Here is a 17,410-nt window from a genome sequence, read left to right on the forward strand (position 1 = left end):
TGAGATATCAAGTGTGAAGATCTCTATCATATTAAGATATCAAATATTGAGATCCCTATCATAATTATTAATACATATCAAGTGTTGGAATTTCTATCATAATTCTTAACTCAATAAGCGCATGCATTACAGCTCTAACAAGCTGGATAGCGTGCCTTCTAACCACTTCACACAAAGTTAGTAACTAGTCTGATAAATTTATATTTATTTATTGTATTGTTTCTTTTTTGGTGAAAAAAAGCCAAACATGCACTTGATTGGCTAGTGTCTCAGACAGACACAACAAATGTGCATGGGTTTGACCAAATCCATGTGCTAACGGCCAACCAGTACCAATTTTTAAATGGGCTAAAAAGCCCACAATCACGTGATTGATAATTATGCTCTCTCAAAAGAAGAAGAATAATAATATTACTTGCCATGGACATATGAGCAAGCTAGGATTCTCCATGAAAGGTTGCAGGTCAAAACACCAAAACCATCCAAACTGTGGAGTCCAGTCCAGTCCAGTTTTCCTTGAACCAAACTCAGTTAAGACTTAAGACAGTACTGGTAAAGAAAGCTCCAAATTCAACAACGCCACTGAGAATTCAATGCAATCTTCTCAATAGATACTCTACTTCCACTTCCTTTGTTAGGGGCATTATCCAGTTCCCGTACAAATCGGCCACCATGCTCGGTTTTATTTTATAGACAGGTTCCACCCCAGGTTCCTCAGAGTTAACCGTCACTTCCTGCCCGAATGTTTTCGCTTTGATTTCCACCCTTCTTTTGACAGCTTCTTCGACTGTTGGGTAGGTAAGCATTGCCATCAGTTTATCCTTGTCCTGCAACATACAGGAATGTGTTTGAGAGTAGGAAAAGCAAGATTCAAATAATGGAAGCAGTTTGAATGCAAGCAAGGAAAACCTGCGCGATGATGGCTTCCTTATAGGCATCAGGGGAGGCACGGAATTTTGCCTCAGCCACAAACTTTCCGTAGTGAATTCGTTTAGAAAGAGCCTGCAATTTTAAAATTACATTAGCATGTAATAATTCTCGATACAAATTAGTTAGCAGAGAATTATCAATCCCTCCATCTGGAGATAATGTAGCTCAGTCAGTGAAAGCAGTCATAGAATCTACGGACAACATGCAAATATCAAAAATACATTGCCTTCCAGAAATTCACATGGAGACTACTGCTGTCCAGAAATCTGGTAGTCTGAGAAATTGTGCTTAAAGACTAATATTACATAATTATGTTAGCGTAAAGATGGCAAAGCATAAGAGTTGTATCTAATTTAGCAATATCACGTAAAATCACTCTTCTAAAATAAAAATTAATATGAAATTTTGCATAGCCAGACAAATCAGATGATATGCATACCTGCAAACATATTGTGTCAGCAACTGCCGTAGAGCCACCATTTCCATCATCCCCTTTCTTTACCAATCGCGGGATGAGATCTTTAAAATACATATCCCACACCTTCTTATTTAAATTAATTGAAGCAGCACTCTGATGTAGAACCTGTTTGCAGGTCAAGAAACAAGTCAAATATGGAGGAGGTTGAAAAGTTATAAACAAAAATATGAAATGAAAATCTGAGCATGCAGAGAGAGAGGAGCATCGCTTTCTTATGACGAGGAAGGATGTGGAAGAAAAAGAAAGAGCAAGACAAAGCAAGTCGACTATATGCTGGCCTAGAGACTAATTATCATTCTTCAGTCTTCAGTTAAGGGTTATTGGCTTGTCTATGTTCCTATAAGGCTCCACAAATGGAAATAAAATGCTTGTGTTGACTTCTCCAAATCACTAAATGATAAATAAATCACATATTTCAGCTCCTGTTGCAGCAGCTACTGCTGCTTTCTTGATCTATCTAATTGGCCAAGGAAGTTTTTCTGACGGTACACCTTTAGGAATCTCTGGTACTTTCAACTTTATGATGGTATTCCAACACCATCACATGCATAGAAGGTGTATTTGGCGGCTCCCTATTCAGTGCTATGCATGGTTCCTAGGTAACTTCTAGTTTGATCAGGGAAACCACCGAAAATGAATCTACCAATGAAGGTTACAGTTCGGTCAAGAAGAGGAAACTTATAATATCATAGCTGCTCATGGTTATTTTGGCCGATTGATCTTCCAATATGCTAGTTTCAAAGAATGGACATTTATATTTTTTAAAATATTACTCAATAGTATACTGAGATTCCCCAATCAAAAAATTAGTCATTATAGATAAAGATTCCTTTTTAACAAATAAATATGTATATCAAAATGTCACAAAACACTTCTTGCTGAGCTTGGAAAAATAAACCTGCAATAGTTAGCATAAACAATATACATTTCTGATGCCTATTACAAGTCACCTGTGGATATTGAAGTGGTGGCAAGACTGGCACCGGTAAGTCCTCTGGGAAAAAAGGATGCTCATCAGGGCTTTTGTATCTGCCCACCTATTATGCAACAGCAAGTCAATAAAACAGCAATGCAACCAAATATCTTAACTTCTTTCTTGCTTGCAAGCAGTTGTTTTCAAGGAAAGAGAAATTAAGAAGCTTCAGTTAATGTACTTGAGCATGGAGCTTTTCTGTTTCTCTGAGAATGAACTCGATCAAAGAGCCTTGAAACCCCTCCATGGAGAAAGCATTTGGATCATATGTGTCTGCATTGTAGCAGTACTGGGATCTCTCCAAAATGCTAAAGATTATGCTATCCTCCTGGCGAATCAAAGAATGTCGTATGTTCTCTAGGGTCAAATTCTGGCTCTCATCGACCCGTTTCTTCCTTTCCAGTCTACATAGAAACAGAGGCCCATTTCAGAAACACCAAAGGCAACAACAAATGAGGACTATACAGCCTCTAGACAAAAGAAGTTAGAAGTCAGTAAGCTTAGAAACTTCAAAGGCAAAATAATCATGCATTCATGAGTTATCTAAAGAACCCAGGTCAAAATCAAAAGAAAAAACATAAATGTAAGAATGGACATACACAGAAAGGGTTGTAGTATCTATACTCATCCATGCTTTCAGAACCATGTTGGCATTGATCATGCCTTTTTCGCATGCTTGAGCAAAGGGATGTCAACGCTGGATGTGGCCTGGTTCATGAAGGAAAAAGCCCATCACATCTTGACATTTTCACTGCCTTAAGTGCAGGAATTGAAGCAAAGGAAGCTCCTACCAGCTTTGCCTCCATTAATTGGTTTTGTGAGTGTGTGACATAAAGAGAAAAGAGAGGAGTGTTCAGAATGACAGAACAAACAAGATAGACAATGAAGTCCGGCCTAGGGAGAAGTTGCATCGCTGCAAGACTACCATGCTCGTATGTCTACAATACAACAAACCTAAAGAAAAAAAAATCACATATAAGCTTTGTGGAGGTACCTAACAAGTTCAAAACATTTTCTGATAAGTCAGAATAGTCCAATCGTAAATATAGAAGCAAAAGGAACTCTACCCCCTTCTCTCCACGGATTAAAATCTCTCTCCAGAAGTGCTAAATCTTACAAGAGCCAAAGAAGCATAACACATTAAACAAACTTCATAACTATCAACAAAGCCGATGAATAAATAAAAACCCAATTCAGTAAACAAGGAGAGACAAAGAAACATATGACATCAAACATACTTCATAATTTTCAACCAAACATATGATCAATAAAAACTATCCAATTCAGTAAACAAAGTAACAAGTACATTCATAAGTCATAACAAAAAAAAATAAACGAAATTCGCGAGACCCATCAACCAAATATGAAAAGAAAAGAAAAAACATAATTACATGGATACGCCATACTTGTACCCAGTTGTGGTCGCAGAAACTTGTACGGAGTAAATGCATGGTTTTGGCAAGTTCGAGTGTAACGTGGAATTTTGCAGAAGTTGAATTAAGAATCGCTTGTTGGGTCTGGAAGAAATCAATTCATCACAACCAGGAATCACTTTAAAAGCAGCCCCACTCAAGAACTTCGCCTCCATTGAACCGATTTACAGACTACAGAGCAAGAAAGAAACAAAAAGGAAAACTTTGCTTATAAAACCAAAGAAGAAGAAGAAGAAAAGACCAATAAAAAAAAAACAACTTTTTCGCCGTTTGATCGGTAGGACGGTGGTTACGTGTGGATTATTGAGGGTAGCCCGTAGGTGGAGTGTGTCTTTCACGATTTCACGACTCCACGAGTCGTGGCTGTGGGGATTTGAGGGTAGCCCGTAGCCCGGTTGATACTTGGTAGATTATCTTCAAAAAAACCTAGATGTCACGGGTTTAAATTTTATGGGATTGACGTTGTAATTTATTCAGAGATGGTGTGTGGGACCGTGGGTGACCCAACCCGTACATTAATCACCCATGCATTAATTGGTTAGTCTAAAGGGTTAAAAATTGAACCACATATTTTTTAAATAATTTTAAATTAAATATATGTTAATAATACAACAAAATAATATTGTTTAAGGAATTGATATATTATTTGTGTTCTAAAGTTTCAAGTGTTACAAAAATTAGATATTTTAGAAGGTTATTTCACTCTAATTGAATTAGTTATTTATCAAGGAAATATGAATATTTACCAACGAGATGTGGCTCGATTGATAATCGATTGGGTTATGCATATGCGTGTCAAATGTTCGATTCCAATGAAAAGTAAATTTCTCAATGTATTTAAAAAAAAAAAAATATGAACATTTAACTTGATTTTCTCCTTTAATTACGAGCATCTATTTGCTTGTTTAGTTAATACGAATATTTGATTCGTAGGATACATTTGATAGATAGGAGTATGGAATGGGGCAACTAAACATAACCTTAATTTGCTCCTTAATTATGGACATTAAATAATTGACTATTGATTTGTTCCTTTAATTAAAGGTATTTGTTCACATTAAAATATGGAACACTTTTATTTGGCTATTAATGAATATTAATTGTATTATAAATAACGAATATGATTTTCAAAATTTGAATATGAAATGTGCGGTCTGACAGCAGTTTTGACAAAAAAGATACGGTCTAACACGGTCAATGCATGTTTCGGGTCAATAAAAAACCGACCCGTCAAATCTCACAATTATGGCTCGCCTAGACCAACTGGTGGGCTGGGTTTAATAATACTTGGTGAATAGTGTGAATCTCTAAGGTCAAATTATATGAACTCAATAAATCCTAAATTCGTTTCTTATTGTAAGCAATATCTTATAACCATGCGCTAGGTTTTGAACTAACTTATCCTCTGTCAAATGGGTTTTGACCTGAATTTAAACTTATATTAGATATTTAGATGGCAAAATCATATAATGTCGTTATCGGTTTTAAAAAGTTATATTTGACAAAACAAAGCTTGAAATTAATAAGTTCATAAATTTTAGTGGAACTTATTTCGAGTTTAACTAATTAAAAAATTATGAAAATTAACCATTGATTAAGAGGTTAAAAACTCACTCACGTCATAAGTTCTATTCCGGTGAATAAGGTTAGAGCATGTGTTTATTTGAATGGGATGGTTTGTTTTTTTAAACTAAAAACGACATCATACAAATTTGTCTTTAGTTTTAATATGGACTTAAACTCAGGTCTTACACATAAGTTTCTCACATAGCGGCAGGACAAGTTGACAATATGAAGGATTTTTATATAAAATAAAAATGAAAAATTAACTAAGTTAGGCCTATAAAATAATAATAAAAATTTAATTGTTGTTTTCAACAACACAATTACCAAACACTTTGAAAATTTATTTTACAACTTATAAACTAATTTATTTTAGATAATTTTGTAAGTTTTATAAAATAAGTGTAACCGAATGGAGATGGAAGGGGATACTTTGAAATTTTAGTTGGGAAATTATTAAAATCAAAATTAATGGATCTCATGCCACATCTTAGCATAGAACAAAAAATATGATTGAATTGAAGATCAATCCAATAATTTTTAGCCAGAATCATGAAATATTTCTTGGTAAAAAAATTAAACTTGAATGCCAATTAAATATAATTAAATAAATGAGAACCTTGAGTAGTTTAGATGGTGTTCATGTATGTGATATTTAATAGAATTATCGAGTTCGAGCATTTTCATCATTTTCATACCTTTCTCTTGTAATAAAAAAAATATAATTAAATAAATAAAACCTAATTTTATAGGCTTCGCATTTTATTCTCTAAATAGACCAAAATTGCTTCATCTTCCATGGCTCAACACATCCGCTCTGTAAAGCCACTACCACCACAGAACATGTCGCATCCGATACGAGCCCCAACATGGGTCTCTACGCGCTTAATCTTCGAACAAAAGCTTGAAACTCTCGACAAGTGCACAAATTTAAGCCATATCAAGCAAATCCACGCCCAGATTATCAAACAAAACCGCCACCAAGACCTCTATATAGCACCTAAGCTCATTAAAGCATTCTCCACCTGCCACCAGATGGTATTGGCTATTCATGTTTTTAAGCAAGTCCATGACCCAAATGTTTATTTGTACAATACTTTGATTAGAGCGTATGTACAGAACTCGCAGGCCAAACAAGCTTTTGGGATTTTTCTTGAGATGCAGAAAAATGGAGTCTTTGCTGATAATTTCACGTACCCAGCTTTGTTGAAGGCATGTAGTGGCAAGTCTTGGTTACCTCTGGTGCAATTGATACATAACCAAATAGAGAAATTTGGGTTTCGTGGGGATATATACGTACCCAATTCCCTTATTGATTGTTATTCAAAGTGTGGTGCATTGGGTGTCGATGCAGCGATGAAGTTGTTTACAGTAATGGAGGAGAGAGATGTCGTGTCCTGGAATTCGATGATTAGTGGGTTGGCTAAATTAGGCCGTTTGGCTGAGGCTCGTAGGTTGTTTGATGAAATGCCTGAGAGAGATATCTTTAGTTGGAATACCATACTGGACGGCTATGTGAAGGCCGGAGATATGAACGAGGCATTTCAGTTGTTTGAGATAATGCCGGAGAGGAGTGTTGTATCATGGTCGACTATGGTTTTGGGCTATAGCAAAGCAGGGGACATGGAAATGGCTAGCACGTTGTTTGAAGCTATGCCGGTGCAAAATTTGGTAACTTGGACGACAATCATATCTGGGTATGCTGAGAAGGGGCTAGTGAAGGAAGCAAATAGCTTTTACAATCGAATGGAGGGGGCCGGCTTGAGGCCTGATAATGCAACCCTAATTAGCATTTTGGGTGCTTGTGCGGAGTCTGGTTTGCTTGGATTGGGGAAGAGGGTTTATGATTCTATTGTGAGGAATAGATTCAATTGTAGCATTGCTGTGTCCAATTCATTGATTAATATGTATGCAAAATGTGGTAGCTTGGACGAGGCTTTAAGTATTTTCAATGGGATGGCAAACCGAGATTTGGTGTCGTGGAATTCCATGCTTCATGGGCTAGCAGTGCACGGACATTGCGAGAAAGCCCTTCAGCTTTTCTCTAGAATGAAGCAAGAAGGAGTTCAGCCTGATCGAGCAACTTTCATTGGCGTTTTGTGTGCTTGTACCCATGCAGGCTTTGTTGACAAGGGCCTTGAATATTTCTACTCAATGGAGAGAGATTATGGGATCGTTCCCCAAGTTGAACATTATGGTTGCACAATTGACCTTTTGGGTCGTGGGGGTCGTCTTAGAGACGCATTTCAGCTTGTGCAAAGCATGCCGTTTGAACCAAATGCCATTATTTGGGGTTCCCTACTTGGGGCTTGCCGAATGCATAATGCTGTAAAAATGGCTGAGGAGGTTCTTCACCACCTTACTGAATTGGAACCGTCAGATCCAGGTAATTATTCTATGTTGTCCAATATTTTGGCTGCTGCAGGAGATTGGGATGGTGTTGCCAAGGTAAGACAACGAATGAAGAGCGTAGGAGTTGAAAAGCCTTCAGGGGCTAGTTCTATTGAGGTTGATGATGAATTCCATGAGTTTACGGTATTGGATAAGGGGCACCCTAAATCCCAATGGATATATCAAATGATTGACCAATTGTTTCAAGATGTTAAACAAGTTGATTATGTACCATTGGAAGCAATTTGAGTTGGTGACATCATGATTTAGGAAGACATATTAGGGAGGAGTACTTGGCATGCTTTACTTTTTCTATTGATGCTTGAGCTTTTGGGAGTTAATTCTTAATACCATTCGAGTATACACCAAGAGCGCAAGGGGTGGGCTTTCCAACTCGGTCATATAGGATGAAGACTGTCCAAAGATTCGCCATTAGCCAGCAGCATGTTGTACAGGCTGATGCAGCGCTGATTTGATGATTTCAATTCGATAGCAAGTACGAGTAATTTTATCTGTTGCGTGGTTAAAGGGGCTTCCTGTCCTTGTCATTTGGGTACGCTGTAATGGCTGATGAAAGATCGTTGTAATCAATCAAGTGGGGGCTTAAGGGCATGAGCCAAAGTTTTTCATGTTTCCATAGGGAGGACAAAGAAGATGGCCAGATATGAACCTTGTTACTTGATGCATACTATTCAGTGACAGTTGTGGTCTTTTGTACCATTAATGGTGATTATTTATCAGATACATGTGCCATTGTAGAGCTGTAGAGGTCATCTCTCCCTGTGATGAGTGAGCAAATGTTGATCTTCTTCGTTCAGAATTGTCTACAAATAATTGCCGCCCCATCTATCCTCTGCTTTATCTATTTGCTTATCTATTTGTGTAAGCAATTGTGATTCAGGCAGTTACTTTAGGTGGTGGTTGTGCCTGCTTTTATTCTCTGCAGTCCAAGTCTCATTTTTTTAGTCAAGAAGGACAATATATAAGTTTGTTCTTTTGACATCTGATATGGGTTTAAATTGGACTGAGTGCACATAAGTTTTCACCTAACGACTGCGCAAGTTAGGCCAAACCCAATGCGTGGTCACAAGGGTATTGCTCTTAGTGAAAATCGAACTCAAAATCTTCCGAGTCTATACAATTTGATTTGACTTTGACCAAGAGATATTCACCAACTAAGGCCTCGTTTGGCAGACAATTTTGACAGTAGCGTATATACTAGCAGATATGGTGGTAGCAGATATGCTGGACAATAATGATAGCAGATATGCTGTCTGAATGGTTGTTAGTGTTTGGTTAGACTTTTGCTGATAACATATATGCTGGATAATATTCTGAGGCAAATTACGCACAGGGGTATTAGGTATTTTAGTTATAGCAGATGCATATAAATGTCAGATTAAATAAAAATTAATTTATAAAACAAAGATAATTAATTAAAATATTTATAAATAGTTAATTAGAAGAGTTTCATAATATTCCGTCTTACAAATATCTATAAATAAATTCAAATAAGTCCATACATTAAAAATAAATGGGCATCATATGGTGATGAGTTGTTGTGCGATAAATAACTAGGGACAATCTGGGTAGAAAAATCGAAATGGTCTCAATATTGTATGAAATGGGACAATTTCCAAAAGACAATATTATTGCCTCGAAATTGCCTCGGATTTCGAGTCGCAAAATGGCCGTTTGTTTGCATCAGACAATATATTGTCTGGACCAGCATATATTGTTTCCACAATGGTCTACCAAACGGGGCCTAAGTCTCATTTTCTCTCCAAATAGTGCTTGTTACACAGTGTAAAAATTTGTATTAGAATTACAAATCTATACGAAGTCACAAGATTGACAAAAACACAATCCAATATATTGTCAAACGTAGTAGAAAAAGATAGGGAAGAGTGATAAAGAGGACATCAAGCTACCCCAACCAATAAAGAAATGTTGATGCACATTCAACAATTTGTGCATCATCAATTCAATAAAAAGTACATTACATATGACCCCATCCCAATTAATTTTGCATATGAAATCAATTTCAGTTTTTAAACCCACTAGATCCCACTCCAAATATGGGGTCATCATGAGGTTGAAACCATCATATTTGGTATACAATCATGTCAATGGCACCTTTTGTGCCCCATTCTTTAAGACAATGTGCGCTTTCGAGGACATTTCCTTTATCATTCTAATGAGATCCACAAACCAACTTTGCCTGTAATGTTAAAGAGTCTATAGATAGCTTTTGCAAGTTCAAAGTAATGGTGGTTCTAATTTAAATGGTGATTCCAATTTCATTGCTCTTTAATTGGTTATACTTGTGACAAGTAGGACCATTAAATTGGCATTCATATTCTTCCACTTTAGGCTTTGATTTTTTTTTAAAAAAAAAACATAAAACTCAAAATGGATATGATTTAGGTATTTAATTACTCTCAAGGTTAAAGTCTCACACCGGAAAGTTGAGGGAAAACAAAATGCTTTATAAGTTAAGATACAACACCTTTCAATTGAAGAGAACCCGTTAAAAGACAACTATATAGAGCCTAAGGCCCAAATCGGACAATACATTTACAAGTTGTTGGGTTAAATTTTCTTACATGGTATCGGGACATGACTCAACTACAATGTTGGGTTCACTTACCTCCACTCACAAGTGAGAGGTTTCTCAATCTTGTGTCGATCAAGACTTTCGAATGTCCAATAGACAGACCACTCATATGTGAGGCGACCCAAAAGAAAAATGAAATGTCAAACCAGAGAATTGAATAGAAAAACTTATCAAACCTCATTGAATATTCCAAATGGCAAATAAGTATTGTAATTAAATGCTATGGTTTCCTACACTGAAGGATAATTAAGGAATAATCAACAAGTCAAACAAGAAAACAAATCCAATAATCCACCAATATATTCTATATATGAAATTACCATAAAGCCCCTGATCATTCCCGTATAGGTTTTTATCCAAACGACAACCACTAGTCAAGCATGCGCGTGAAGAGAATGACCAGCACTAACTAAAAGAGAGTGCTACGCCAGCGCTTTGTAGCGCGTGTCTTTGGAGATTCCCAAAAAGATCCGGTGAATAAGAGGTCAAGTTAGTTTGGGAAACAAATGAGTTGTTCTTCTTGGAGTAAACCCAGAGAGATATGTCTGTATTTTCTTATGTAAACATACCCATAAGGCCATAAACCATGGAAGATGGAGAGAATCTAGAAATGTAAAGCAAATGCCTTTCCATATATCTTTCAAAACCCAAAAAAACCCATTAAAAAAGCATTCTTTTTTAACTTCCTCAAAGAAAATGTGAATGTGAAAAAGAAATGATTGAACAAAAGGTATAGGTGAAGCAAAGTATAGAGTAGAATTATGATATAATATAATAATAGGGGGGGAGACGGAAGACCACAAGTTGACAAATTTGAAGTCATTGGTTTCGACTTTCGAGGAGAATACTTCTGTGTTGTTTGTGCTATACAGAAGAAAAAAAAAATCTAATTATCTGGGATTGTGGGATCTTCTTCTTCTTCTGGCCCAGCAGATCTGAATTTTGCTTCTTGATGTTTTTGTCTGGTGATGTTTCTTTTCCTGGCTCTTTAAGTTGCTTCAAAGAGACGACACCCACCTAATTATTTGTCTCTCTGAGTCTCCTCCATCGTGTTCTGTGGCCATTTATGAGTGTGTGTGTTTGAGCTAGTTGAGCTTCTGGGATTGTTGCAGTTGGGTTTGTGGAGGATACAAAGGTATAATTTTTGTTTGTTATCAGTTCTTCAAAGCTTTTTTCTTGAATTCTGTGTGTGTAAATTATGTGATCTTTAAGTGTTTGATTCCTTTCCTCTCTAGCCCATGTTAGTGTTTTTTTTGTGCGCATTTCTTATCGTCTTCAGTGGTCGTTGTTATTATCAGTCCTAGCTGTGGATTTCTGTCAAAGGGTTTTCTTTTTCTCTCTTTTTGATTTTTTTTCCTTCTAATGTTGGTTGCAGGACATAATGGGGTTATTCTAACTGGAGTTTCGATTCCATTACTGGGTTTCTGATTGTGTTATCTTAATTTAGATTATGAATTCAGTTGCATTGTGCTTGAGACTGCATATGACATATGGGTATTTGATGAATGTTTGCTATCGTTATCAGGCTGTTTACTTCTGGACTTCCTGTGCTAATTATTGTATTACCGTTTGGTCTTGTCACTCAATTGCTTCTGCACTTGGCAGCAGACCATTAAATTTATGAAGGTTTTTCAGCCTTGAGCACCATATCCATGTTCACTCTAGCAGTTCAGTAAGATCTGGACTGCATATATTATATTACAACTCAAAGGATCTCAATCCCAGATTTAACATTGAAGTTAGGGTATGTGGCTGCAAATATTTATTTTTGAATTGCAGTTGTTTTAAGCACTAAAGGTTGTCCTCTTCCGGACGTGACATATCTTCTTTTTGTATTCGTGATTTAATTTAATCTGCATACCATGTATGCTAGTTATTTTGATCTTAACTGATATCTCAAGCTGCATTACATAAGAGGTAGGCTTTCTTTGTTTGGACTGTTGTAAATGTGCAATCGTAAGAGCCGTCAGAGAAACTTATCTAAGTTGTTGGCCAATGGGTTATTTTAGCTGGATTTTGGATTCCATTATGCCATTGTATTTGTTTTTGCGTGTCTTGCACAAATGTTAATTTTCGACTCTAAAATCAGTTTCATTGTGCTTGATACTGCACATGAAATTGGGGCATTTCATGAATTTGTGCTATTGTTATCCGAGTATTCACTGCTGGACTTTTTGTACAGGACACTAATATTCCGATCTTATCACTGAATTGCTTCTGCACTTAGTCGTAGACCATTTAACTTATGAGGGTTTTATGGCCTTGATCACCATGCAGCTACTGATGTTCACCCCAGCCACTCAGCCTTACCCTTGAATAGTCTAAATACTGTTTTCAGATTTGCACGGGAGTTGTTTACCTTTTAGCTTTAGTATCTTTTAGGCTGATTTTTGTCAATGTTGCCTCCTATGACTCTATCAACAAATTCTTTATCCCAATTTTGAGAGACCAGAGTGATTTTAAACTGAATTTATCTCATGTAAGTTTGTGATTGCAAATCCTGATTTTACTTTAAAAGCTGTTAGGAGCATCGCTTTTGGAGATTCTGAGCAGTGACTTTGTCATCTTTTGATTCTTTTCTGGATGATATACTGGATCCTAGATGAATGATGATGTAATGCATAATGACTCCTTTCCATTCAGTGTAGTGGCTTCTGTCCGAAATCTCTTTTGGGTTGCCTGCTTATTGTATCGAGTAAATTGAGAACCTATTCTTGTTGTTGATCGTGATATTGATGATTAATTAAATACATTTTCAGGTTCGTTTGTTTCCTTTATTGGGTTGATCGGAGGAATGGGCACCGAAGTAGAATCTAAGATGTATCTGCCAGAATATAACTCATCAAGGGATGTTAATGACAGCGCAAGAAATGGTGGCTGGGCTTTGAATTATGAAAAGAGAAATTTGAAAAGTGATCAGTATGGTGGAGCATTCTCTTTTAGGCCTTTAACAGATGAGTATGTGGGATATTACAAGGAACAAGTGACGCGAACGATATTGAAGCATGAGTCTATCTTCAGGCATCAGGTATGCATTGTTTTTGTTTTCTCTTTCACAAAATTTTGAGGTATTCTAAATGAGGTTGAAGTACTTAACGCAGTTCTTTAACATTGGAACCGGTTTGTATGTGATGTGAATCTAGGTCCGTGAACTCCATCGTCTTTACAATATACAGAGGGACATGATGAATGAAGTCAAAAGGAAAGAACTAGACAAATATCTGCTGTCAACAGGATCATCACAAAAGCCAGGTCTTTTTCCATTTGGTTTTCTGTCTGAAAGTGACAGAAAGTGGTGGCAAACTCCCAATTTACCTTGTGCTAGGCCATCTGCCTCAGGTGGAAATGGAAGTCAATCTCGTTTTGATTCCTTGAAAGAGACAACGGTGCTGTCTCGTGGTCCTGATGAGAGTGGATTGACGTTGGGGGACTCTGAATCTTTACAACCCAAACATAATACACTTCAGAAGAGTTTTTTTGACCTTGAACTGCCTGAGAATGATTTCATCAACAATGAAGAGGGAGGTCAAGGAATACACGGTGCTTCGGGGACTAAAAACTACCCTCTTAATTGGAACTTTGACGTTACTTGTGAGAAAGATGGAAACATGCCCATTTGTCGTAGTTTGTTATCTGGTTCTGATTTTGATGCTTTGAGTTCTAATGTTCGTCTCAGGAGTAACCGTGGTCGTACCGATTTGAATGAATCTTTCCAGCTTGAAGAAGCATCTGGCTCTGCTTCTGTTAATATTTTAGACACTGCTACCCGTCCCAAAGAGGATATACGAAGACAGGATCTATCCGTTTCATACTCGGGGTTCCAGCATTTGTCTAATGAATTTTCTCCAGATCCCAGTAAAGGAAAGGATAAAATAATCGGCCATTGCAATCTGCATTTTGAAGCTGAATACAAACAGAAAGGTTGGTCAGCTTATAATTCGGAAGCTGGTAATAACTTATTCTGCAATTTTAGCCATAGTTTCTTTTAAGTTTACTAAATTCTCTTATTGGAGGTTTCTTCTTCCTTATATGATATAAATTTGGCTCACTTATTGGAATTTTTTAAAAAAATTTTAGCTTGGCTGTGGCAGTCAAATTTTGATTTGCGTTGTCAATAAAATTGATTACTTGCTCACCATTTTGATATCAAATCTGGTGCATTTATATTTTTTGATGGAAGAAAGAAATAATCTGAGAATGAGCTATTGGATAAACAAAGCTGAAAAGGACACTTTTAGCTTCCAAATATGCCGGACGGCAATTTTCCCAACATAATCGTAACTATATGAGGAATATGGGTCAACCATGTATGTATGCTGTGGACTGATACTATTCCTTTCTTACTTGGATGTGTTCTTGTAGGGTGAAAATTAATTTATAGAAATATTAAGCTATCTGTGTTTACTGGGAGTCTTTCTGTTTCAAGGGAGTATCTAATTCACAGAAGAAGCTTTCCGCCTCTTTTATTAAGAAAATCTAATTGTAAGAAAATGTGATATATACTTTGTTTTTGTTTATTTTTGCTGTCGTCTTTACAATATCTTGTTAAGACTTAGGTGTGAACCATGTTATTTTTGTCGAAAGACTTCGTTCCGGTGAAAGCATTAGTAATATAGCTAATTAGCATTCTAGTTTGTTAGACTTAAACTAATGGGTTTATAATTTCCTTCTCAGGCCGAAATAGAAGCAATATAAGTTTCTGCCTTGGAAATTCATCAACACTAACACAAGATGAACAGCATAAAGCTCATGAATATCTGAAATTTCCTTTCTCTGAGCAGACAGAAACGCACAGAAAGAGGAAACTTTTTGGAGTAGACATCTCTGACGGGAATAATGATTCCTCCGTTGTCACTTCCCACGTGCTTGGCCCTTCTCCGGTGGTTCAATTTGATGCTACCAATTCTGAGTCCTCTCAGGTCTTATCTTGGAAAAACCTCCCAGGTAATAACCTGAATTTGATAACAGCTCAAGGAAACCCTAACACAAATGCCTTTGCACAGTTGAGTAAGAATTCGAAAACATTGATGCCCAGTCCTTCAGCTGTTGGAGGAAAATTTCTTGTGGATAGCAGTTCAGGATCTGTTACAGATTTTAGGTCAGAATTTTCTTACCAGAATGACCTATGCATCGGTTCTCATTGGGATTTGAAGAAAGCACGCACTTGTAACCCATTGGTTGGTTTCAACCATGCATGTGGGATAAGCGATAGTAATTCCGCTTCTGAACGTCACGCAAAAAATAACTCAGAAGTTTTAGGGTCAATCATGAATGCTAAGTCTGCAGAGGCTATGCATGAAGGTGCAGTACCTCCAAATGTTTATCAGATGAATTTGGATTTCCTGCAAAACCATTCTCAGCTGTCTAACATAACTGAAATGACGAAGGACCCCTCTCAAAGTTTTGTACAGGATGCCCTTTCAGCGACCCACACCCATGATGCTGAGCATTTGAGACATGAAGTTGGTGGCTCGAGCAGTAGGAAGATTCTTGGGCTTCCCATTTACCAAAAGAGTATGTCACAGGATTTGCTCTCTCATAACTCCCCCTCAAAGTCCGGTTTTGTTGCTTCAGCAACGGATGGTTCTAACTCTTTCAAAGTTGGGTTGCTTGATTCTGATCTAAATCGTGATCCAGTGTCATCCATATCTCAAGAAAGACCAGCAGTTGAAGGTTTGATGGTAGAGAACGCACTGGTTAACCACAGTGCTGGTCTAAAGCATCATATTGACTTAAATCTGTGTGCAAGTGAAGATGAGGGCCAACTGACACCCTCTTGTTTAGGAGCCAATGTGACGATTGCGGGGGAGAGAGATCTGGTGTTGCCGATAATCACAGAAAACAAAAGTTGTATTGATCATGAACTTGAGTCTATTGAAAGCATACTTAAGGAAACTTTCAATTCATCTGGAGATGAATCCATGGAGCCCCTTGAAGGACTTGTCGAAGTTGCAGCTGATGCTCTAGTTGCCATTTCATCATCACACATGCCTTATCAAGACAGTCTTACCTTCGATCAACTTGAAGCCTCACCGAGCGACTCCCTTCAATGGTTTGCGGAGATAATTTCTTCGTACAAGGGTGATATTGGGGATGAGGAATCCATGTCATTGTTTAAGGATGTTTCCTGCGAGGAAGATTCAGTACCTAATGAGCTCGATCACTTTGAGTTCATGACTCTAAACTTGACTGAAACCAAAGTAGAAGAGTGTTCTTATCAACCTCAGGCGCTAGAGAACTCGGAACATGAAGAAAAACCATTACCAAGACGACCTCGTAGAGGTCAAGCAAGGAGAGGAAGACAGCAGAAGGACTTTCAACGAGACGTTCTTCCTAGCCTCTCCATTCTTTCAAGGAATGACGTGAACGACGATCTTCAGATCATAGAAGGGATGGTCAGAGCGGCTGGTGGTACTTGGCGGTCAAGTTTGTGGCAGAGAAATACTGCCAGGAGGAGTACCTCTGGAAGAGGGAGGAGACGAGGAGGAGCCACCAACTCTCGAACCGCCACTGCAGCTTCTCCATCCAAGACTCAGCAACCTAAATTCGGAGAACTGGGACTTGTGGAGATAAGCCTTGCAGGATGGGGAAAGCGGACCAGACGACTGCCCTGGCAGAGATGTCCAATTAGTAACAACCCTTCAAATAAGTAGAGAGGCCTATATTATTTCAGAGAACACTGAAGTTCAACATGCCATCAAAGTTTTCCTACTCAGGAGATTGATTGATGCTGTACATGTTTTTTTTAGTAATTTCAGTCTATTTCCCTTCAATTTTTATTATCTTGAAGTGAACATCTGATTTTTTTTTTCTGCAAAGATAATTTAAATTGTTCTCTTTGACATGAATACTGAGTTTATAGCCTGACTAAGATATCCTAGTGTTTGCTCCAAAATCCTTAGTTTTCCTTACCACCCACACCTTTTCTCTGTTCCCATGCCACTTGGTTTCTTTGGGTTCAGTCTTTTGCCCTAACCTTATAAGGCGCTGATATGGTGCTCCTGTTGATGTCCTAGGGTTTTTGT

The 17,410-nt window shown here is 37.4% G+C and overlaps 3 protein-coding genes across 12 annotated transcripts; 2 read left to right on the forward strand and 1 right to left on the reverse strand.

Moving 5' to 3' along the window:
* Positions 1-378: 378 nt before the first annotated feature.
* On the reverse strand, positions 379-4,240 carry LOC119993518 (chorismate mutase 1, chloroplastic-like). Of its 8 annotated transcripts, none has more exons than XM_038840680.1 (8): positions 4,108-4,240; positions 3,773-3,985; positions 3,006-3,089; positions 2,563-2,785; positions 2,359-2,445; positions 1,370-1,513; positions 910-1,002; positions 379-827 (listed from the first exon to the last, which is right to left on the reverse strand). In XM_038840680.1, exons 2-8 carry the CDS (start codon positions 3,967-3,969, stop codon positions 591-593), a joined length of 1,065 nt encoding a protein of 354 aa, XP_038696608.1. In that variant the 5' UTR covers positions 3,970-3,985; positions 4,108-4,240; the 3' UTR covers positions 379-590. The 8 variants fall into 8 exon arrangements, with proteins under 8 accessions (XP_038696608.1, XP_038696609.1, XP_038696610.1 ...); XM_038840681.1 differs by having other exon boundaries at positions 4,074-4,211; XM_038840682.1 differs by lacking the exon at positions 4,108-4,240 and having other exon boundaries at positions 3,788-4,101.
* A 1,929-nt stretch (positions 4,241-6,169) lies between these two features.
* LOC119992865 (pentatricopeptide repeat-containing protein At3g29230) lies at positions 6,170-8,585 on the forward strand. Its single transcript, XM_038839668.1, has one exon. The coding sequence runs from the start codon at positions 6,176-6,178 to the stop codon at positions 8,015-8,017; it is 1,842 nt and encodes a 613-aa protein (XP_038695596.1). The 5' UTR covers positions 6,170-6,175; the 3' UTR covers positions 8,018-8,585.
* Positions 8,586-11,177: 2,592 nt separating this feature from the next.
* LOC119992448 lies at positions 11,178-17,258 on the forward strand. Of its 3 annotated transcripts, XM_038839134.1 has the most exons (5): positions 11,178-11,520; positions 11,994-12,129; positions 13,145-13,413; positions 13,529-14,333; positions 15,060-17,258. In XM_038839134.1, exons 3-5 carry the CDS (start codon positions 13,180-13,182, stop codon positions 17,036-17,038), a joined length of 3,018 nt encoding a protein of 1,005 aa, XP_038695062.1. In that variant the 5' UTR covers positions 11,178-11,520; positions 11,994-12,129; positions 13,145-13,179; the 3' UTR covers positions 17,039-17,258. The 3 variants fall into 3 exon arrangements, with proteins under 3 accessions (XP_038695062.1, XP_038695061.1, XP_038695063.1); XM_038839133.1 differs by lacking the exon at positions 11,994-12,129 and having other exon boundaries at positions 11,179-11,520; XM_038839135.1 differs by lacking the exon at positions 11,994-12,129 and having other exon boundaries at positions 11,179-11,520; positions 13,529-14,306.
* The last annotated feature ends 152 nt before the right edge of the window (positions 17,259-17,410 follow it).

The sequence above is a fragment of the Tripterygium wilfordii genome, chromosome 23, assembly GCF_013401445.1.
Source record: "Tripterygium wilfordii isolate XIE 37 chromosome 23, ASM1340144v1, whole genome shotgun sequence".
Lineage (NCBI taxonomy): Eukaryota > Viridiplantae > Streptophyta > Magnoliopsida > Celastrales > Celastraceae > Tripterygium > Tripterygium wilfordii.